This window comes from Hypomesus nipponensis, chromosome 6 (genome assembly GCF_054491055.1).
Source record: "Hypomesus nipponensis isolate SF chromosome 6, ASM5449105v1, whole genome shotgun sequence".
Classification (NCBI taxonomy): domain Eukaryota; kingdom Metazoa; phylum Chordata; class Actinopteri; order Osmeriformes; family Osmeridae; genus Hypomesus; species Hypomesus nipponensis.
The window spans coordinates 16540065-16559934 of record NC_140366.1 but is presented as its reverse complement, the minus strand read 5'-3'; the positions used below and the strand labels follow the sequence as shown (position 1 = coordinate 16559934).

The 19870-nt window shown below is 43.1% G+C and overlaps 1 protein-coding gene across 2 annotated transcripts; it reads left to right on the top strand.

Annotated features, from left to right (window-relative positions):
- The first annotated feature begins 7241 nt into the window (after positions 1-7241).
- On the top strand, positions 7242-8957 carry LOC146287366 (homeobox protein OTX2-like). Of its 2 annotated transcripts, none has more exons than XM_084699758.1 (3): positions 7242-7377; positions 7877-8028; positions 8337-8957. In XM_084699758.1, exons 1-3 carry the CDS (start codon positions 7281-7283, stop codon positions 8955-8957), a joined length of 870 nt encoding a protein of 289 aa, XP_084555884.1. In that variant the 5' UTR covers positions 7242-7280. The 2 variants fall into 2 exon arrangements, with proteins under 2 accessions (XP_084555884.1, XP_084555883.1); XM_084699757.1 differs by having other exon boundaries at positions 7281-7399; positions 7875-8028.
- Positions 8958-19870: the final 10913 nt, after the last annotated feature.

Below are 19870 nucleotides of genomic sequence, written 5' to 3'. Positions count from 1 at the left end.
AGCCTCAAATCACACTGCAACAGACTGCCTGTCTCTGTCCTCCTCTCACCCAACATCTTAATTGCTCTTTTATTCTCCTTCTGTTTTACTCTGCCTTTCTCCTCAACTCGCTCGTTCTCTGGCTGTACCTTTCCTCACATTAAAGCAGGAAGCTAATTGCTTGCTGTGGAAATATTGGGCCTGTGATTAGCTCTGGGTTTGGCTGGCCTGGGTTTGCTGCCTGGTATGTGTGAGAGAACGTGTGAAGCAAACTTGGCGACCTAGCAGCTACCCAGAAACTGAAAACTCTCCTTCTACTTGGGTGGTGGTACTAGCTCTCACTCATTCATTTTTCAGCCCTTTCAGCCATTCATAAGTACGGGAGTATTATATTGGGACATTCGTTGTACAGTACAAGAAAACATTTAAAAATGTTAGGCTCATGTGTGTAACAAGGATTGAATGAAACCTTAAAATAGTTTCGCTGAAACATTTAGTCATTTAGCAGGCGCTCTTATCCAGAGCGACTTACAGTAAGTACAGGGACATTCTCCCTGAGGCAAGAACGGTGAAGTGCCTTTCCCAAGTACACAACGTCATTTTGGCACGGTCGGGAATCGAACTGGCAACCTTCGGATTAAAAGCCCGACTCCCTAACCGCTCAGCCACCTGAGCCTTCTAAAAAAAAATTCTCGTTCAGAATCCAGCCGAGTTGCCGCTGTTAATTTGTCCAGATTAGAGTAATGAAATTGTCCAAAAAGAAATTGCTATTGGCTATCATCTGTGCTGAATAGCAGAATGCTTTAGAATTCCAGGGATGGTGGATGAATGAATCTGTGATTGCCTACCAGTGTGGTTTTTACTACATATTAGCTTTCTTATTATTTCTTATCAGTAGTGCAGAATAAGTCAACCCTCCCCTACCTCAAAACACATCTTAAAGTAGGGGAAACTGGGAGCGTGTTTAGAAGTAATGACAGCACATTTTCATCGACTAACTGACATTTAACAACAAGGGTCAATGTTAATAGACTTCTCAATCACAATAAGATGTTCATACATATGTTAATGGCTGTGAAAGAGGGTATTTAGTGAATCTATTAAAACCCCATCTAACCTCTCTTGCTCTCACTCTCTTACCCTTTCCAATCAAGACAACAAGGGCCTAACATATTGGGTCCATTTTCCTTCGGTTCATAATATATTTTCCCAGACTGTCTGACAGAAGAGATTAATATATTTTTTTAACACCTGATTGTGAGAGTAGGTTAATTTGCAGGAATGAATTTGTATCAATCTCACACTGCATTCCACTCTTTCCCTGGTGTAAATGAACCAGACACACACACACACACACACACACACGCACACAAATGCACACATGCAAAGTTCTAGCCAAACTTTGTGCACACTTTGCCGGATATTGACAGACCTCAAACTTCTTTCATAGACGTTCTCTTTGCACTGGGACCCCTCTGAGCTTTGTCCAATGGCTACTGAAAGCAGGGGAGATCCTGGGTTTCCCAACGAGGGAGCTGTAGAGTGTTTGGGCAGAGCTCTGACTGGGGGGGGGGGGGGGGGGTTAGGACCAGGGGGTTCAGGTCGGCTGTTCAAAGGCTGGCTTTTTGCATTGTTGGTCAGTAGGGGATTAAGGCCCTCTATACAGCAGAATAGCCCCTCTAATTAAAAAGGATAAGGAGGCAGAAAAATAGCGAGACACAGGAGGAATAGAGGAGAGAGGCAGAGGGGAGAGCAACTTTGGAGAGAAAAGAAAAGAAAGAAAAACAGTTTTCAGTGTCACTCCTGCAGCCGAACCCAGCAATTCAGACTGGATTAACTTTACATTACTCTTTCTCCTCCCCCATCCTTCTTTTTTTCTCTCTCTCTCCTTCCTTCCCTCCTCCCCCTCAATCTGTCTCGCATTCGTCATCTTTATATTTCACATATTTAGTATTGATTCCTAATCACACAACTGGTTTACGAAAACATAAAAAAGTTTCAGAATCCAACATGAAATTACATTTTCTAAATCCAAAAGAAAATGCACACTTCTGTCTTATAAACTTTGTTAATGAAAGTGCCATACCTATTGATTCCCTACCACTCAGTATGTGTGTGTGTGTGTGTGTGTGTGTCTCTGTGTGTGTTTATGTGGGTGGGCGGTCAGTGACATCAGAATGTGAATGGTGGAATGTGTGTTGGTCCCAAAAGCTGTGTGTCGGTAGGAGGGCTGTTTGCTGGGAGGATCTCAGGTTGTGTTTTTGTTTGTCCCTCCTCTGTCCCGCCCCCCTCCTCCCTTCTCCCTGTTGTGGGGGTTTGTGGCCCCCAGGACCCAGATCCTGCTGGCCAGGTTTAAGGCCTCTTGGTGGGCACAACACTGCCCTTTGTCCCTGGGAGGTTAACGAGGAACCAGCAGGGACAAGACACCCATAGACATTCAGTTACTGTGTACAATGTATGGTAATGAACTGTGTATGTATGAATGACAGAAGGGTGACCCATACCCTTGCTAATACAGTTTGTGCTCGAGGGCTCACCTGTCAGTCTTGAGGCCTGTTTCTTGTCAGAAGTCAGTTGGTTAAGCGGTGAGGGAGTCGAGCTATTAATCAGAAGGTTGATTCCTGATCGTGCCAAATGACGTTGTGTCCCTGGGCAAGGCATTTCACCCTACTTGCCTCAGGGAGACTGTCCCTGAACTTATGTAAGTCACTCTGGATAAGAGTGTCTGCTAAATGACTAAATGTAAATGGAGGACAAAAGTCAGTTAGAAATGGGAAGCAGTGTGTTGTTTACACTGAAGAGTCAGAGGTCACAGCTTCCTGTCAGCATTGCTTGGTTATAACCAGCTGTACTATCGGCTTTTCTTGGTGCTGGTTCAATATTGTCTGACGTTACTTTTGCGACCACAATATCAATACTGTTATTGTTTATATGACCATCATCAATAGATCCATTTTACTGTATGGTGCAGATGGTTATAGTTTGGTTTGGAGTGTGTGTGTGTGCGTGTGTGCGTGTGTGTGTGTGTGCGTGTGTGTGTGTGTGTGTGTGTGTGTGTGTGTGTGAGGGGTGGTGGCTGACAGATGGGGTTGGCTGTAAAGGCCAAGACATTGATTTGACCTTGAATGTACAGATGAACTCCACTGAATGCATTTTGACACAAATTGAATTGGATTCAGCAGTATACAATATATTGAGTATAGGGAAACATTTGGGTGTCCTAGACTATATTATGGTCATAAATATATATTTTCAACAAAAATGTAGCTAGTTTAAATGGTTTCAAATCTCGATAACCCTCTGACAATTCATAAAATATTGTTTAAAATAATACAATGTTATAGCAGATATCAGACCTAATGTTGAGTCAGAATGAGATTTTTCCAAAATGGCTCTTGTATGCCAATATCAGACCAATATCGCTGTCCCACGATTCTTACCCAATTCGTCTCCCTAACAGCAGGAGAAACCGTGACTCCTTCAATAAGCCTGGGGCCAGTGGGAGGGCATATTGCCACAGACGTTAACAAGCGCGTTCACCTTTCACAATCAGAGCGCCGTTTAGTTGAAGCGCTCCCCGGGGCTGTGTGATATTTTGCAATGAATTATATATCAGAGCGAGAGATGAAAGGACACAGCGCGAGCCAAGAGCAGTGTGATTCGTAGCTCTGGGATAGGGAAACAAAATATGAAAGATATTAGCTAATAATTTAGTATACCCTCGTCTATAGCCTATACCTTATAAGAAAGCAAATATTAGTTCAAGATCCCAGTCCTCGAGGTGAGCCTAACCTTTCTTGAAATTTAGAAGCGGACTCTCCATCATTGAATCAAGGATATTTACTGTAAATTCAACATAATCAAGGTCCATGTCACGCGGTCTACAGTTATACAAGACGGTAAAAAAAGAGCACTGGATAACAATTAGCCTGCTTGCTAATCAAATTCAGACGTTAATCCCCCCTAAACGCGACCTGTCCCCGAGGACAGTCTATTGCGATGGGGATGGAGGGTGCGAGGAGGGGGGTGGACCGAGGAGACTGTAACAGAAACTTGTGTTCTTGGACGAGTAGACAATTCTCTTTTAGGGGGAAAATCTTTTTCAAAAAAGAACACTGAAATGCTGCATGCAATTTTTGCCAACTTAGAAAGAAGATTGTTAGTGGAATGGACTGCACAGCTGAAATGTTCTGTATCTGATCTCAACGGCATTTTACTTATTTTTAACTATTATTAGAATATATATGAAGGCCTTTGTGCGTGTGTGTTTGTGTGTCTGAGGGAGGGAGAGAGAGAGAGAGAGAGAGAGAGAGAGAGAGAGAGAGAGAGAGAGAGAGAGAGAGAGAGAGAGAGAGAGAGAGAGAGAGAGAGAGAGAGAGAGAGAGAGAGAGAGAGAGAGAGAGAGAGAGAGAGAGAGGTGCTCGTGTGCCAGGACTTTTAAATATCCTTGAAAGGGTTACATTATCAACCCATGACAGGTCCCTGGGAATGTTTAATTCTTCAGAATAAAACCTTACTATAAGTTGCACTGACCAACAATATTCGAAACGCCTACAGGCTACAACGCATGTGTGATATCATATATTCCCAAATAGTAAAATCTGTGGCCATGGCTTTCCTTCATAAAACACCATTCGTTTCTGAACAATAAAACTGAAATAAGGAAACCGAAGCGGATGATAGTCCTACACGTAGCCTGTTATAACATTAACGGATCACTCGACCTATTGAGCGTATAGAAAAAGCATCTGACATGCTGAGATCTTACAACTGGCACCAATCATGTAGAGAATATTTCGTTGCACGATTCCTCATGACTCACAACAGTCTTCAGATATCCCCGTCACAATATTTAGCTCTAGCTGTCAAAAGGATACGCTGACTATTATTAGGTATTTAATAATCAAGCAAAACTCATATGGACTTGTTTTGGGGATTTTCGGAGTATAAAGCTAAGGATGGACATCCCAAACGGGCAAACTGAAATCAATTATGCTGACGGATTTCCTTTAATTCACTTGATAAACTTCGACATCTCACCTCCAGGCCACCAATTTAAGGCAATGTTAACCTCTCCTGCCTTGGGTAGGTCTATATATATCAAATTAGGCCTACATCATTATCAATGTCACCATGTGTCCTTTGTGATGAAAATCCCTCTGCATGTGGCACGATAATTGGGAAGGCGTGTTTAAAAAGAAACTTCTCTCTCTATCTCTCTTTACTAGCTCTGCTGGCGGCTACACAGAGAATAGTACATGGGCATTCACCCGCATTGCTCGAGTAAATTGTTTACGATAAAAGTCATTCTTACAGCCTTACGGTCATTTGAACTGTGTTATTGCATGGATAAAACCCATTATTTCCATTAAATTATCTTAATATGATTGTTATTAGTAGCTTATTCTTCTTGTTGTTCTTATTATTATTAAGTGGGGATCGTTACCAGACTACCATTAAATAATAAGAATAACAACAGCCTGATAATAATTATAATAACAACAATGTAACAGTTATTTTAAAATTACATCTGTAGGCTTTCATAATAGTACCAACAATGATAATAATATTGATTAGGCTATAAAAATATGCTTACATATGTCTCATTTTAAATGGATATGATGGTTTTAAAACTTTCATTATTTACTATTAGCCTATCTACAAGCCTATTATATTTTCAGAATGTCTGCACTACTTTGGGAAAGTGAGTAAGGTGGGGGTTGTCTGGCAGTCAGCTGCTTATTAAATACAATACCAGCCTTTGTTTTATTTTCGTGACGCAGAAAATTAATCAGACAGAATGCGAAGCGCGCGGAGTCGTAGCTAGCGTCCTGTAATCAGGGCAGCGCGTGCCGTTCGGATTATCTCGTTAATTTCTTGCAAAAAGTTGTAGCCAATAATAATTAATTCTTGGACAGGGTAATTATTATTGAACGGATGTGGAGCAACTGGTAGACTGGGTCTGGGTAAAAAAGGGACAGATTGAGTGGGGTGGCCGTTAAAAGCTATAAAAACGTTTGAGGTCTCCCACAGTTAAAAAATAGCACACACAAGAGAAGGAGGGATCCCAGGTCCTTCTACAGGTAGGTGATATTTGATTCTAATTAGGCAGGGCTTGAGTTAGAAACGTAAACAGTAAACGGTTTTTGGCAGTCAATAGAAAAAAATCTTCCTTTTAAATTACACCCCTTTTATATATATATATATATATATATATATATATATATATATATATATATATATATATAAATATAGAAATAAAATCAGAGGCCTTTGATTTAATCATTTAAAATGAGATGATTTCTGTCAGTTTTTTAACTATTAAAAAAAGTATAATAATAGATTTTTTCTTTCTTTAGAGAAATGTAGCAAGACTAACTCGTTAATTGAGGGGTGAGTGCATGTTTGTTTAGATTAAGATTAAGTGGTCTTTGCTAATCAACACTTTTCAACAGTCTCACCAACAAAATCTAATTACCGGGAGCAATTAATTAGTGGGAAATCGCCCTGGGAGTATCAATAATGTCAGGTAGAATTGACAATTTGGAGAATTCCCTTAAATTGACTCCTACGACGATTTGTTGAATTGCAGTTCACTTTGTATTTCCGCTATATTAAAATAGTATTTTTCCATTTAGCAGACAAAGTCCTTTCCTTCTAAATAGATACAGTTTAGTTTCTTTATTTATCGTCTAAAGGATCTTTTGTTATCAGTATTACTTATCTGGTCAACAGTGGCCTTTGTTTTTGCAATGGCCCCCAATCAGGCCGTCTATTCTGAAGACAATTAGCTGCTCCTAACCTGTGGGTACTATGCAAATTTTGCGCCTGGTTGGGGCCAAATGAGTGTGCGCAATTTAACGACAATGTTTTGTTCTCGGAGAGAGCGTGCATCACTAAATGGGATGTTTTTTGGTGCTTGGTGTTGAGTGAGAAGTAGAGAGAGAGTGTGTGTGCATAAAGGTGGGGGTGTGACGGAGGGGGGTATAGTGGCGCAAACGTTTGTCAGGCAGAGCATCGTCAGTCCACGATGACAGCTGGGGGTCTGGGGTCTGCTTAAAGAGCGCTGCGCATGCAACGACGCTCATTTTTTAAATCCATCACGCAGCGTAAAGAGAGCGACTTCGAAGGCTAACCAAGGCTATCGATAACCAAAACCACAGGCTAACATTTTCCCATGTTCTAAATCTTCAGGTGTTGAACAATAAGAAGACTTACACCGTTCAGGATTTAAGGAGCTTTTCAAAGCTCTCTGGGTTTTCAACATTTTCTCCAACTTTGCCCTTCGACCGAACGCTGCCATGATGTCGTATCTGAAGCAACCACCTTACACAGTCAACGGGCTGAGTTTATCTACCTCTGGGATGGACTTGCTGCACCCTTCTGTAGGATACCCCGGTGAGAAAATAAAAAATGTCTTATTATACAGGACTGACAAAAAAAAAATGATGCCCGGGTCGATGTAATATTTACTCTTTCAATCGAATGTTAGCCTATACTAAAAACGAAAAAGAAAATAATACATTACTATGACTAAAAAATATATGTATTACGTTCAAAGTATTCTTTTCTTTCACATTGGCTACACTGTTATAATAACTAGACCTGCATTCATTAGGCTACGTTTGGACTGTATACCATAATAGATAGTAGGCTATATTTGGCCTTGCATTGTCTTTAATAGACAATATTATTTCAATGTTTTGACCCTTAAATGATAACATGTTTAACGGGCAAGCCTTAAGTCTCGATCAATAGGAGTCTGATTTGACCAACGATCTACTTGTAGGCTACTTAGCCAACATTTATGTAATATTTCACTGCTAAAATTCCAACATATTTTGAGTTTTGTTGGTGTTTATATTTTTTATTTTACGATTGATTGTTTTGTCCACAGCTACCCCTCGTAAGCAGAGGCGTGAGAGGACTACATTTACGCGCGCTCAGCTCGACATTCTGGAGAACTTGTTTGCCAAGACCCGCTACCCTGACATCTTCATGCGAGAGGAAGTGGCCTTGAAGATCAATCTACCTGAGTCTCGCGTTCAGGTGAGGTTATAGCCGTGGCTCAAAACATGTCTGCTTAGAGTGTAGTGTCTGTAATGGTGCGATGTTCAATATTTGGTTCTGAGATGTCAAGTAGCCACTCAGACGCCACTTCACTTCAAGTGTCCTCTACACATTTCATTCAGCTTCTAATGAATAGTCACCTCGTGGTGAGAGGTAGTCTAGTTGGTGCCTAAATATTTTCTTTTGTGTTGAATTCAAAAGCCTGTCATCTCTTCTTGATCAACCAAATGTTAATTTCCATGGCTTTACGATTTGGCCCGCGTTAATCTATTTTTTTTCTGTTGCAGGTATGGTTTAAGAACCGGAGGGCAAAATGCCGCCAACAGGCACAACAAACTCAGAGCGGCACCCAAAGCAAGACAAGGCCCGTCAAAAAGAAAAGTTCCCCGATAAGAGAAGCTAGCTCTGAAAGCGGCACAAGCGGCCAGTTTACGCCACCTTCCAGCACCCCAATTCCCGTTGTGAGCAGTAGCAGTGCTCCAGTGTCCATCTGGAGCCCAGCCTCCATCTCCCCTCTCTCTGATCCACTCTCTACCTCCTCCTCTTCGTGCATGCAACGAACCTACCCTATGACATATTCACAAGCGTCAGGATACAACCAAGGTTACGCGGGATCCTCGTCGTATTTCGGAGGGATGGACTGCGGGTCTTACCTTTCGCCTATGCACCACCAACTATCTGCTGCAGGCTCTACCATGAGTCCAATGGGCACGAACGGGGTCTCCAGTCACCTGAGCCCAGCGTCCTCACTCTCCACGACGGGGTATGGGCCCGCAGGCCTGGGTTTCAGCGGCCCAGCAGACTGTGTGGATTATAAAGACCAAACGGGATCGTGGAAACTGAATTTCAACGCTGACTGTTTGGATTACAAAGACCAGGCGTCATCGTGGAAATTTCAAGTATTGTGAAAAGACTGAAACGATCTTTTTCACAATGTTTTGAACAAAACATCATGCGCCAAGACAGGTTGGGAAAAGGAGAGCCGTCTAGCGACTGGGCCTGAACTACAAACTATTACCTCAGGCAGCAGAGAGACCTGCCAGTCAATGCCAGTTTTCTCCCCTGTTGGGCTAATACATTGAACAGTCATAGTAAACTCCTTAACTTTGATCATCAAGGACATATAACTATTGCTACCCAAGAAGAAAATGATCAAGAGAAGATTCAACCCGGTTGAGTGCGTGGAATGGGTCAGCTTTTCCTAAGCTTCTTAGGACTCGCCGACCCTCTTGGTTGGCATTCTGAAGGGGCCCTTAGATCAAAGCATTGTGTGTGAGTGTGTGCGTGTGTGTGCGCGCGAGTAAGTGTGAGCGCGCCTATGAGGCGATCCTGGATGCACTATTTAATTTAAATAAAAATGTTTATAAGACTAGCTCAAAGAGACAATCAGTCGGTATGCGTGTGTTAAGAATTGTCCAATTTTAAGTGTTTTTGATTTATCTGTGTTAGATTTGTAAGATTGTGGTCTTTGTATTTCTGTATGCAATTCGCTCTTCGCCAGCGATCATCCAACTGTGAATTTCATATTTTTTAATGTTCAAGTGTTGAAATTGATAAATTATTATTGCAAAATATTAGTTGAAGTAGAGAGTGTGGTCAAAATGTGTACGAGGGAGCAGATCATCAAGCAGCTAAATCCATTAAACCATCATTGACAACTGGTTGTCGTACTGGTATTGAGGCCACGCACATTAATAAAGAGTTTGAATCGATTCCACATGTGTCACTTGTTTAACTATAAATGTGTGTGTCTTTGTGAAACCGTCTTCCTGTCACATCCAAAGACTGCGTCATTGAGCCCAGTGCGTTGTGCTTGAACACGATTTCAAGTATTAGTAGCAGGAATGTGCAGAATGGGAAAACTATGCTAATCCTTCGAAAGATAATCCAGCGTTTCACTGGAGTGTGTTCATTTTGGCTGCCGCAGTCCAGTTCACAGGAAGCTGCCTTCCAAGTATCTAGACTAAGTGAAATTGCCTGCTGTATTTGAGAAAATACTGAGTGCCCAAGCTGGCATCGAACTTGTTTATTTCTTTTTCATCATCCCTTATTTTTTTCGATGATCCTAACTTTTGTTTAAGGCAGGGCAAGGTTAGTTCCAAACCTTTCCACAATAGCTGCTGTTTACTGGTGAAAATAGTTAACAAACCAAAACAGCAGGCTAACACTTTTAATGAATACATTCAAACCGGATTAGAAAAGTTTCAGTTATGTGTCATCATGGGACAACCTCTAGCCTAGACTGTAGATAGTACTGTGTAGGCAACATCAAATAAAAACATTAGCACATTGATGTATAGTTTAATCCCATGACCCTGGAATAGGGCCTACAATTGTATAGGCCTAATGAAACAATTTAACTCATAGGCTGCATTTTCGGTTTATGTCTAGTCTAAAATCAACTATACTCCAAACGACCCTAGAAGAGCTCTGTCATTAAGAAATAACTACAATTTATTAAAAATTCTAGATAAATCCAAGTCATTACTTTTTCATTTTTATCATACAATGTCTAGGCCTATTTGTTAGAGATTTACTTCGACGCGCATGATTTTGGGTAAATCATAGGACCATAAAAGTGGCGTGAAAAACTAGTGTGTCTTTAAACCAATTTACCACTTGTTGAATACAGGCAAATCCAAGTAAATCAATACTTAATCGATGCCCTAACGTACATGTTGCTATAATGTGGAAATTAAAACATCTAATACCGTTCTTACGAGATGCTTGGGGCCTTCAAAAGAGTTAATCATAATCACACACGAAACAATGGGTATAAACTAAACGAATATATGGGAGAATATTATTGACCAGATGTAGCCTATAGCACCTGTGGATGAAAAATGCTCCAACCATAAAACATGTAAAGCTACGTTTTACATTACGGTTAGGGCCTAACGCCAAAAAACAAAAACAGTTTTACTATCTCGATATGGATGCTACATCATCGCTACAGTAAACAAATACTACATAGGCCCTAAAAACTGTAAATGCTCAGTCTTACATATAAGCTATTATTTGATTTTATTGAGTCACGAGTCAGGGATCAAAAGTCCCCCAGTCCAAGATACCATTAGGATGCTTTTGGTTTTAATTAGGCAGACACACGCGACAACAAGGGGCATATGGGTGCGGCAGACGCTTCATTAATCCTCTCAGAAGCATTTGTAGATTTTAAACAATAAAGGGCCCAATAGGCCCCGGTCAATGCTGACAGAATGCTCTCCGGACGAAGCTATCTGACGGCGGTCACGCTTTCCCAAGCGACGTACGCAAATTGACGTCCAACCATATGCAGTTTGCCACGAGCGAAACTCTGATATGACGCTTCCTGAAAGGAGAATGAAGAGAACTTGCTTTTGTTTGACTTGGAGAGTCTTAATTTGTTGACATGAAGAGTCAAGTGTCCTGTGACCTGCATCCTCAAAAGCCGAAAGCCAAGATGGTCACAGCCTAAAATCCTTATTGCACTACTACTTTTTGTGTCAAATGTTAGATATAATGTTAAAATGTTATATATACATTCTGTACATTATTAGTATAGCGAACATGGAATTAATCGAGAAGCATTATTGCTCGGTCTCATTTTGCGTTTGAAAATTACGCTTTAAAAAAAAGATAATTGCCTATTCTGGCCAAATATCGGATGAGTGCTATTCAATAGAAATGCAATACTTGGCAAACTTTGCCAAGCTGTCACAAATTCCCTGTAAAGGCAAACATTTGCTTATTGAGGTCTTAACCATTTATAAAGGCAGCAGGTGCAGAACAAGCAACGGAGTGGGACGTTACATTTGTTCATAGAACAGGACCTCCGAAATAAACAGATAGGCTACTTTGTTTGTGAGAACTAAACGGAAGACTATTGTTATGCAGAAACACGTGGCCTACATTCCCAGGCAGTCCTGCCGTGTCTATCATATATCAACACATCAACACATACATAATTCATCTGCACAAACAAACATGGAATCTCATTTGTCTCAATGAAACAATAGTGTTCCTGTGTTGTAAAGAGAGTTTGAATCTGGCGGTTGGGGAATACAGTTAATGGATCTACAGTAAGCACACTGATACACATTTGACCTCCTATGCATGTAAAAAAAATAAGTGTTTAATGGGATCTAATCTGGGAGATTATTTTATGGGATTAAATGCATTAAATAAATGCACACATTAAATGCAGCCTGTATGTGAGAATATTTTGAGAATGTTTTTTCAATGTCATGTGGAGTAAATCTGTGTGCATCAATTGCATAGTGTTCAACATTACATGCCACCTAGCTTTTGTCAGTTGATCGTGGTCAGCTTCATGGCACACAAGAGGAATACTGTTTTATAAATACAACACAGGGGGAGAATTTCCATGAAATTTTTTCATAAACATGTAATTGTCCCATGGTTACAGAGAACAACATTTGCCTAAATCCATTTTGATAAAATCTTTTATTTGCTTCAGAGAGAGCAACTAGTTTGCAATGATTAGATGTCATGACAAGGACTTTCCTCAGTCACGTTCCTTAACTTTGAGGGATATCTGGGTCTGGTCCAATGTTTTGATCAAGAGGACTGCTTTTCCTGCGTAGGATCCAAGTCTTCATGGCTTCCTAAGTGTTGTTCCAATAATAGCTGCTTTCACCTTCTGTTGATGCTATTTTTACTGAATGTCACCCCAAATGTGACAACTTTGACATCATGTTGAGAGTGCATTAAGTACCTTCAAATATATACTATCAAAATACTTTACTTTTTGATATTTGTTGACTTAAAAGAGGAGGATGCCTGTAATAGTACCTAAATGATGTCAACAATTTATAAAGCTTCTGTATCAATTTCTATACCATAATTTGACCTTGAATCAAAAGCAGGACACCTTTTTTTTGAACCAACTGTGTATTTACATTTACTTTTTACATTTGAGTCATTTAGTGGACACTTTTATACAGCAGAAGATCAAGGATCATATGTGTGTAGTGGTATGGTATGGTTTCATATTATAATCCACATCCAAATATCCATAATAACATGTCATTCACTACATGTATAACGATTTATTAAGAATTCATTTGACTAGTTTTAGGATTTGGATTAGTTCTTTAAACATATGGATGGTTACAAGTGTGGGTCAAAATATATAAATACGGTTTTATTCTGACGAGATAAAAGACAGGAAAAAAATCACAAAGAATAAAGCTGTTTACAGCTTTAAAAATTCCGACATATGTATAAAAAAAAGCCATTTTGAGGCTTTTGTGAAGTTAATGCCTAGTTATTTTTTTCCAAGTGTCCATTTAGCTTGGAAACCTTTCAACTCCAGGATTTAAAGGACACTGGACACAAGGCCAACAAAACACTCCCCACTTTATATGAACAGATCATCAGAAGGAAACACTCACACACAAATCTACTTAAGGGCAAAAAGGGAGAAATTCTAATAACAGATTACAAGCATCAAATGGCCAAATTTGCATGGATAAGCTTGTTGTGGGGCTAAAAGCATTGGACTCAAAAGGCTGATGGATGTGTTATCAAGCATCCTGTACCTAGAGACATAAAAAAGGCCCTTTGAAATGCAATGGTCTACGGTTTGTTCATTTGAGACATTTAATGGCTCTACAGAAAGAAGTCATTGAATTTCTAGATGGGTTAACAGTTGCCCTTACTGATCATGTGACCTCATTTGAAGGTATTCACTGAACAATGCTGTCTGTATCTCGCCAGAGTACAGAGAAAAAAACACCATGGGAGACTATCATTGACACTGACTCACGTCCAAACCTGCACTATGACTGTGAACACCCTGGATACCCTAGACCCCATGTCAATGAGACAAGTCTCACTCTAACACACTAACACATGTGACATTCATGGAACTACAGGGCTTGTCAGAGTAGGTCAACTAATGTGGGCCTCCCGTGTCTTTATGCTTCTTCAACACCCCCACCCCCCCACCCCACCCCCCCATCCCCCCCACCACCCCAACCCCCCCGCCCCCCCCCATCCTCGTCCTCATCCTACCATGTCAGCAGATGGAGGGTTGGTTCAGGAGGATGCAGAGTTTGTTGACAGATGCCCCTCTCTGCACCCCCCCCCCCCTCCCCTGGTCCACCTGTTAAGGGCAGCGGAGTGCTAGCTAGCCCCTGGAAGGGTGCGTGCCCGTCTATCTGTGGATGCAGGAAAGAAGATGGGAGGAAGGGAGAGGGGGGATCAATCCCAGTGTTTATTTATGAGTATGTTTTGTGTGTGTGTTTGTATGTCTGAGGATGGGGATGTATGAGTATATGTGTATGTTCAGGGGTCCTTATTTCACAGTAGATCCTATTATGTGTTTAAAACCCCAGGCTGAGGAAGAGGTGTCCGTTTGTGAGCCTTCATGTGTTTCTGGGGGAGTGGATCCTTCGTGTGTCCACGTGTGTGTGTGTGTGCATGCATGTGTGTGAGCGTGTGCGTCTGCGGGCTGCAGGCTGCAGGCTGCAGGGGAAGTGTGCCCTCTCTGCCCCCCCCCCTGACGCAGTCACTCGCCCAGCCACCTGCTCTGGGATTAGAAAGCACGAGGATTACACGCGTCACAATGGAGATACACCAACACAAATATGCCCCTGGTCCCACAAAGGACACACAGGATAGCCCAGCCCAGGTTGACCTCACGTCTACTGGTTTAAAGAGTCATTTACCAGTTTGGTGGTGTTGCAACACAATGCGTTTTAATGATCTATTTTTGGAGAAATACAGAATATATGATTCTACATATTTTTTGTGTAAGGTCTTGTCATAGTGTGATACGTGTGGATTGAGTTTAATAAAGATGTGTAGCTGTGAGTTAGTTTCATCATGTTGTCACACTTCTTTAAGTACATGGTTTTCTCCCAAATCTCCCAGTGTGCGGATGCTCCCGTCTGTTGTTTTGCGTGAGTGTGTTGTTCTGTCGGTGTTCCGTTGGCGTGGAGTGTTCCGGGGTGTGAGTGGGCAGGACAGGGGGGCGCTGAGCCACGTGGACTTGCGTGGGTTCACTGTGACACATAACAACCACGCTGGCCTACTTTCGCCAAACAAAAACATGATGACGTCACGACCGAACAGCCAACAGGACGACGTCAAAGAAAAAGGTCAGGAGGGGTTCAGGAAAATAAGAACAATAACACAAGACAACAACAAAAACAACAACAGAACGCTCGGAAACAAGCGACAACGATGGATCACGACGTTGGGGGTTCTAAACTCTGACTGCTGGTGACCCCGTCGGCTTTCCATACCACTGTTCTGAGGATCTTGTGGCAGTTGTTCTGTGGTGGCCGTCACGGGCCTGACCATGTATGTTATGACAAGGCCTTCTCAGATGGGTGATCCATACAACGCCGAAGACAGGAAGCCAGTGAAGCATGTGAATCCTTGCTCTCTGTGGCTGGCATCTGCTCTGTGTTTTCCTGAGGTGGGAGAGGCGGAGGACCTAGTCTCAGGCCTGGACCAGTCTGAAGATGTGGACCTCCTGGTTGGGATTGGGATGGTCCACACTGGGACTTGAGAGACATGATTCACTCACTTCTTGTGTGTGTGTATGTGTGTGTGTGTGGGGGGAGGGGGGGTCTGCTCTGTGGGAGCTGGAGAAGTGGGGTGATGGGGGATAGAAGGATGGGGCCCCTCTACCCCCTCTACCCCACAGGGTTAGTGGGTTTATTTTTGCTCATGACCCCATCCTATTGTGACCTCATTAAGGCCAAGCTTCCACAGACATTTCTGACACCCCTCCACCTACTGAGCAATCACTAACAATTATATCATATATAGATGATGAAAATCAAGAATATAAGTGTCATATTTCAGAGTGTATGGTAGAGCTGCAGATGTTAAGGGGATGAGTTCAACCGCTAGCTATCCTCTTGCACCTTCTGGTCAAAGTAACTATATTGTCAAAGCGTTAAAAATCAATGATACTGGTGTGACAAAATGGTCTTCTTCACTTATATTACCTGATTCCAGTCTTTCGCTCTCCTTATTTCCAGCCCCACCCCCAAAACCATCCTACGCTATTAGAAAGGTGCTCTGAAAGGATGAAAGCAAAATCACTAAATGTGGAACAAAATTACCACCTTGAGGTATGTGTGTGTGAGTGTGTGTACATGTGAGTGTGTGTATATGTGTGTTTGTGTGAGTGTGTGTACGTGTGTGTGAGTGTGTGAGTGTGTGTGTGTACATGTGTGAAGATCCTGAAGGACCCCTGTGATAGATGCCCGTGGCCGTGCATGGGAATAGCTAATGTGTCTGTTTACACTACATTATTCAAATGAAGTCAGACTGTGGATTTGTGTGTAGATGTGTGTGTACAGAATGTGTGTGTGTGTATGTTTGTGTATACAGTGTGTGTGTGCGTGTGTGTGTCAAGGCTTTTACAAGCTATCCATGACATCAGAAAAGAGTTTGAGTTTTCATCATGGGGTGTGTGTTTGTTTCATGTGCTTGTGAGAGTTCACGTGAGTATGTAAACACACAATTGCATTTGTGTGCATTAAACCCCATATTATATATTATATAATATATAACAAATATGTTGATATTCTCCCATTGGGTGTCTGAATGTGGATGAGCTTTAGATCTCACTTACCTGAGTGTTCATCAGCCCTGCTCTGTGCATGTAGCATCAGACAGGGGAAATATTTCAACTTTGTGTCATACGTGACTCTTGAGTACCAGTGTTTTGACTTTCCTATGCCTTGAGGTTAGAATGATACTCTCACAGTGAACGTCTGAAGTGAACCGGAGGCTCCTCTGTTGTTAATCTGCCGATGGGCCTGCAGCCAACAGCGGTGAGTCTCTCAGCTTAACAGACGTCCCTCTGCTCGTACAAATATGTCATGCAGGTGAGCAGCCAGGGAGCCTTGGACAGGTAAGAGGATGCTGCAACGCTTTCTACGCCCGTCGATGCAAACACACACATATCCAGTCACGCACACACACTCCCAACCCCCCCTCCCCCCTTTCCATTTCCACTCGGCGGGTGGCAACCAAAGTCATCTCCAAAGACTCCCCTCGTTCTCCCTCTACCCTACTTCCTTCTTCGTCTCCACCCCTCCACCCCCCCCCCCTCCACCCCCCCCCCCCTCCACCCCCCCCCCCTCCAACCCACTATCTCATCGGACAGGGTCTACTTATAGCACCACGCCAGAGAGGAGAGAATGGGTAGAGAAAGGGTATTATGACAGTGGGGAGAGAAAGAGAGGGAGAGAGAGAGAGAGGGAGAGAGAGAGAAAAGAAAGGCAGACAGGGTATTATGAGAGAGAGGGATGAGAGCAGTGAAGGCATTTGGAGTCTTTATTTGCCTTCCTAAGCCGCGGGCTCTGCTCCCAATCCGATTGGTCGATACGGCCAGGCATGTAAATGAAATGCAAAGCAGAGACCCTGACTTTCCTTCGCCAATTTGTGGCCCCCTTTCTCTCTCTCTCTCTCTCTCTCTCTCTCTCTCTCTCTCTCTCTCTCTCTCTCTCTCTCTCTCTCTCTCTCTCTCTCTCTCTCTCTCTCTCTCTCTCTCTCTCTCTCTCTCTCTCTCTCTCTCTCTCTCTCTCTCTCTCTCTCTCTCTCTCTCTCTGTATCCTATCTGTCATCCGTTCAACTCCACAATCCTCCCTCTGTTTCCTTGTCTGGCTCTCTCAACTTCTGTCTCTCTTCCTCAATTCTTTGCATCTCTCTCTGTTCCATTCTCTCCCTCTCTCCATCTCTCTGTGTTCCATTCTCTCCCTGTCTCCCTCTCTCTTGCCCCCCTCCCTCTCTCTGGAGAGATAATAATTTGACTGTTCTGTGAGAGCTGAACTGTACACTTCTCTAATGTTCTGCTCCCAGGATTTAATCCACAGAGGCTTGCTATTTTTCAGGGAGACTCCACTGGTGATTACAGTAAGCATATGCACCAGTGTGCTACTATATGGGAGAGTGCGTATGTGTGCGAGAGTGTTTGTGCGCTGCAGGAAGTTGATGCATTAAAGTTTGACCTCTGACCCTCTCATACATCTGTGTAACAGAGGTGCCATCTCTCGGTCCAGCATGCGGCAGTGTCATCATCCAGGATCAGCTCTGACTCTACAAGGGAACGACATGTCCAACATGGACAGTGTTCGTCCGTCTTCTGTCATAACTGACGGACGTCACACACTGCAATGGAAGGCCTTAGCTGTAGCTCCCCCCATAAGGCTCTCTGAACTCATCCCAGGGGGTAGAGTGGTTCTAATGGGGTCTCTGGCTGCCCTAAAGCCTGTCTTTGGGATTTGGGCAGTGGTTTAAAAGAGCCTAATCAACTCCAGCAGTGTTTAGTGTTTTGAAAGGTTGGGATGGGGCAGACAGGGAGGACTGGTCATGTTAAGTGCAGACACACTGGGACAGTCTGTCCTAGATTAAATATGCAGACGACAACTGTAATCCCTGTAGTCCTGCCAAACTGGGCTTTCCCTCTCCAATCTGAGAGAGAGAGAGAGAGAGAGAGGGAGAGAGGGAGAGAGAGAGGGAGAGAGAAAGAGGGAGAGAGAGAGAGAGAGAGAGAGAGAGAGAGAGGCATAAATGAATGTAGTATAGGGACACAAATTTAGAAACAATTGGAAGAAAAGAATACAAGAGAGACTCTATGAAAGAGAGAATCAAAACAACAGACAAAGGCAGCCACAAAAGTTGGCCTGCAGTTGTGACCGTCAGTGGTCAGCGCTTGTCTTTTGTGAGTGTTCTCCAGACTCATACTGCCATCTGCAGGACACTGGTGTTGGTCCAAGGCATGGCCCTCGCTAAAATACATTACAAGAGGCATAACCTTTCTGCAGCTCTGTCTCTCTCACTATCTGATAGCGAGAGAATCTGGTGCCTAACAAGACCATCCATGTTCAACACATCACCATCTCTCTCTGTAAGTGCTTCCCACTTAGTTCCAAGAAGTCAGCAATGATGAGGATGTATTCAGTGTGAATGACCCATATAACCTCTGCATTTACAGTGTTTTAAAGATTTTAAGATTGAGAGTGCAGAGTTCCTACAGGGCGATGTTTGAGTCTGTGCATGTCTGTGCCTTGTCCTGGAGTCTCCACGGTGTGTGTGTGTTGTTGCACAGTTCTCTCTCCTTCTGAAGCTTAGAGGCCTCAGCACTGACAGGCAAAGCGGGGCCTGCTGTATTCACACACACACACACACACACTCACGCGCTCACACACATACAATAACAGAAAGAAATCCTCCCTCCAAACCTTGCAATCCTCCAACCACATCTCAGCACACACACTTACATGCAGGACAGAAAAACACACACACACAAACACCTCCTCTCCTCCTTCAACCCATCCTCCCCTGCTCCTGTCCTCCTCTCCTCCTTCGTGCCTTGCCCCCCCACAGCCCCGCCAAGCTGACAGCTCCAAGCTCCGTGGCAAATGAGTCTCGCTCGCATTACAATCGCGCGGGACAGATTCCATTAGCGCTATCTGAAATTGAGCACGGGGAGCAGCGAACAGGAAGCAGCGCCATGCGCCGTTATCAGAGAGAGAGAGAGGGAAGGAGAGAGAGGGTCCACACTAAAGCATCGTCATTAATCTGGCGGGTGGGATAGAGCACACACACTCACTTGCACACACACACTTGCACACACACACTCGCACACACACACTCGCACACACACACCGTCTCAGGCCTCCCACTCTTTAACAAAAGACCATACAATTCACGTTGAGAAAAGTAAAGAAGAAAACGGGAGGAAAAACTCACACCCTCTCAGAGAGGGCCAGTCTGTGATCCTCCTCCTCCTCTCCTCTCCTCTCCTCTCCTCTCCTCTCCTCTCCTCTCCTCTCCTCTCCTCTCCTCT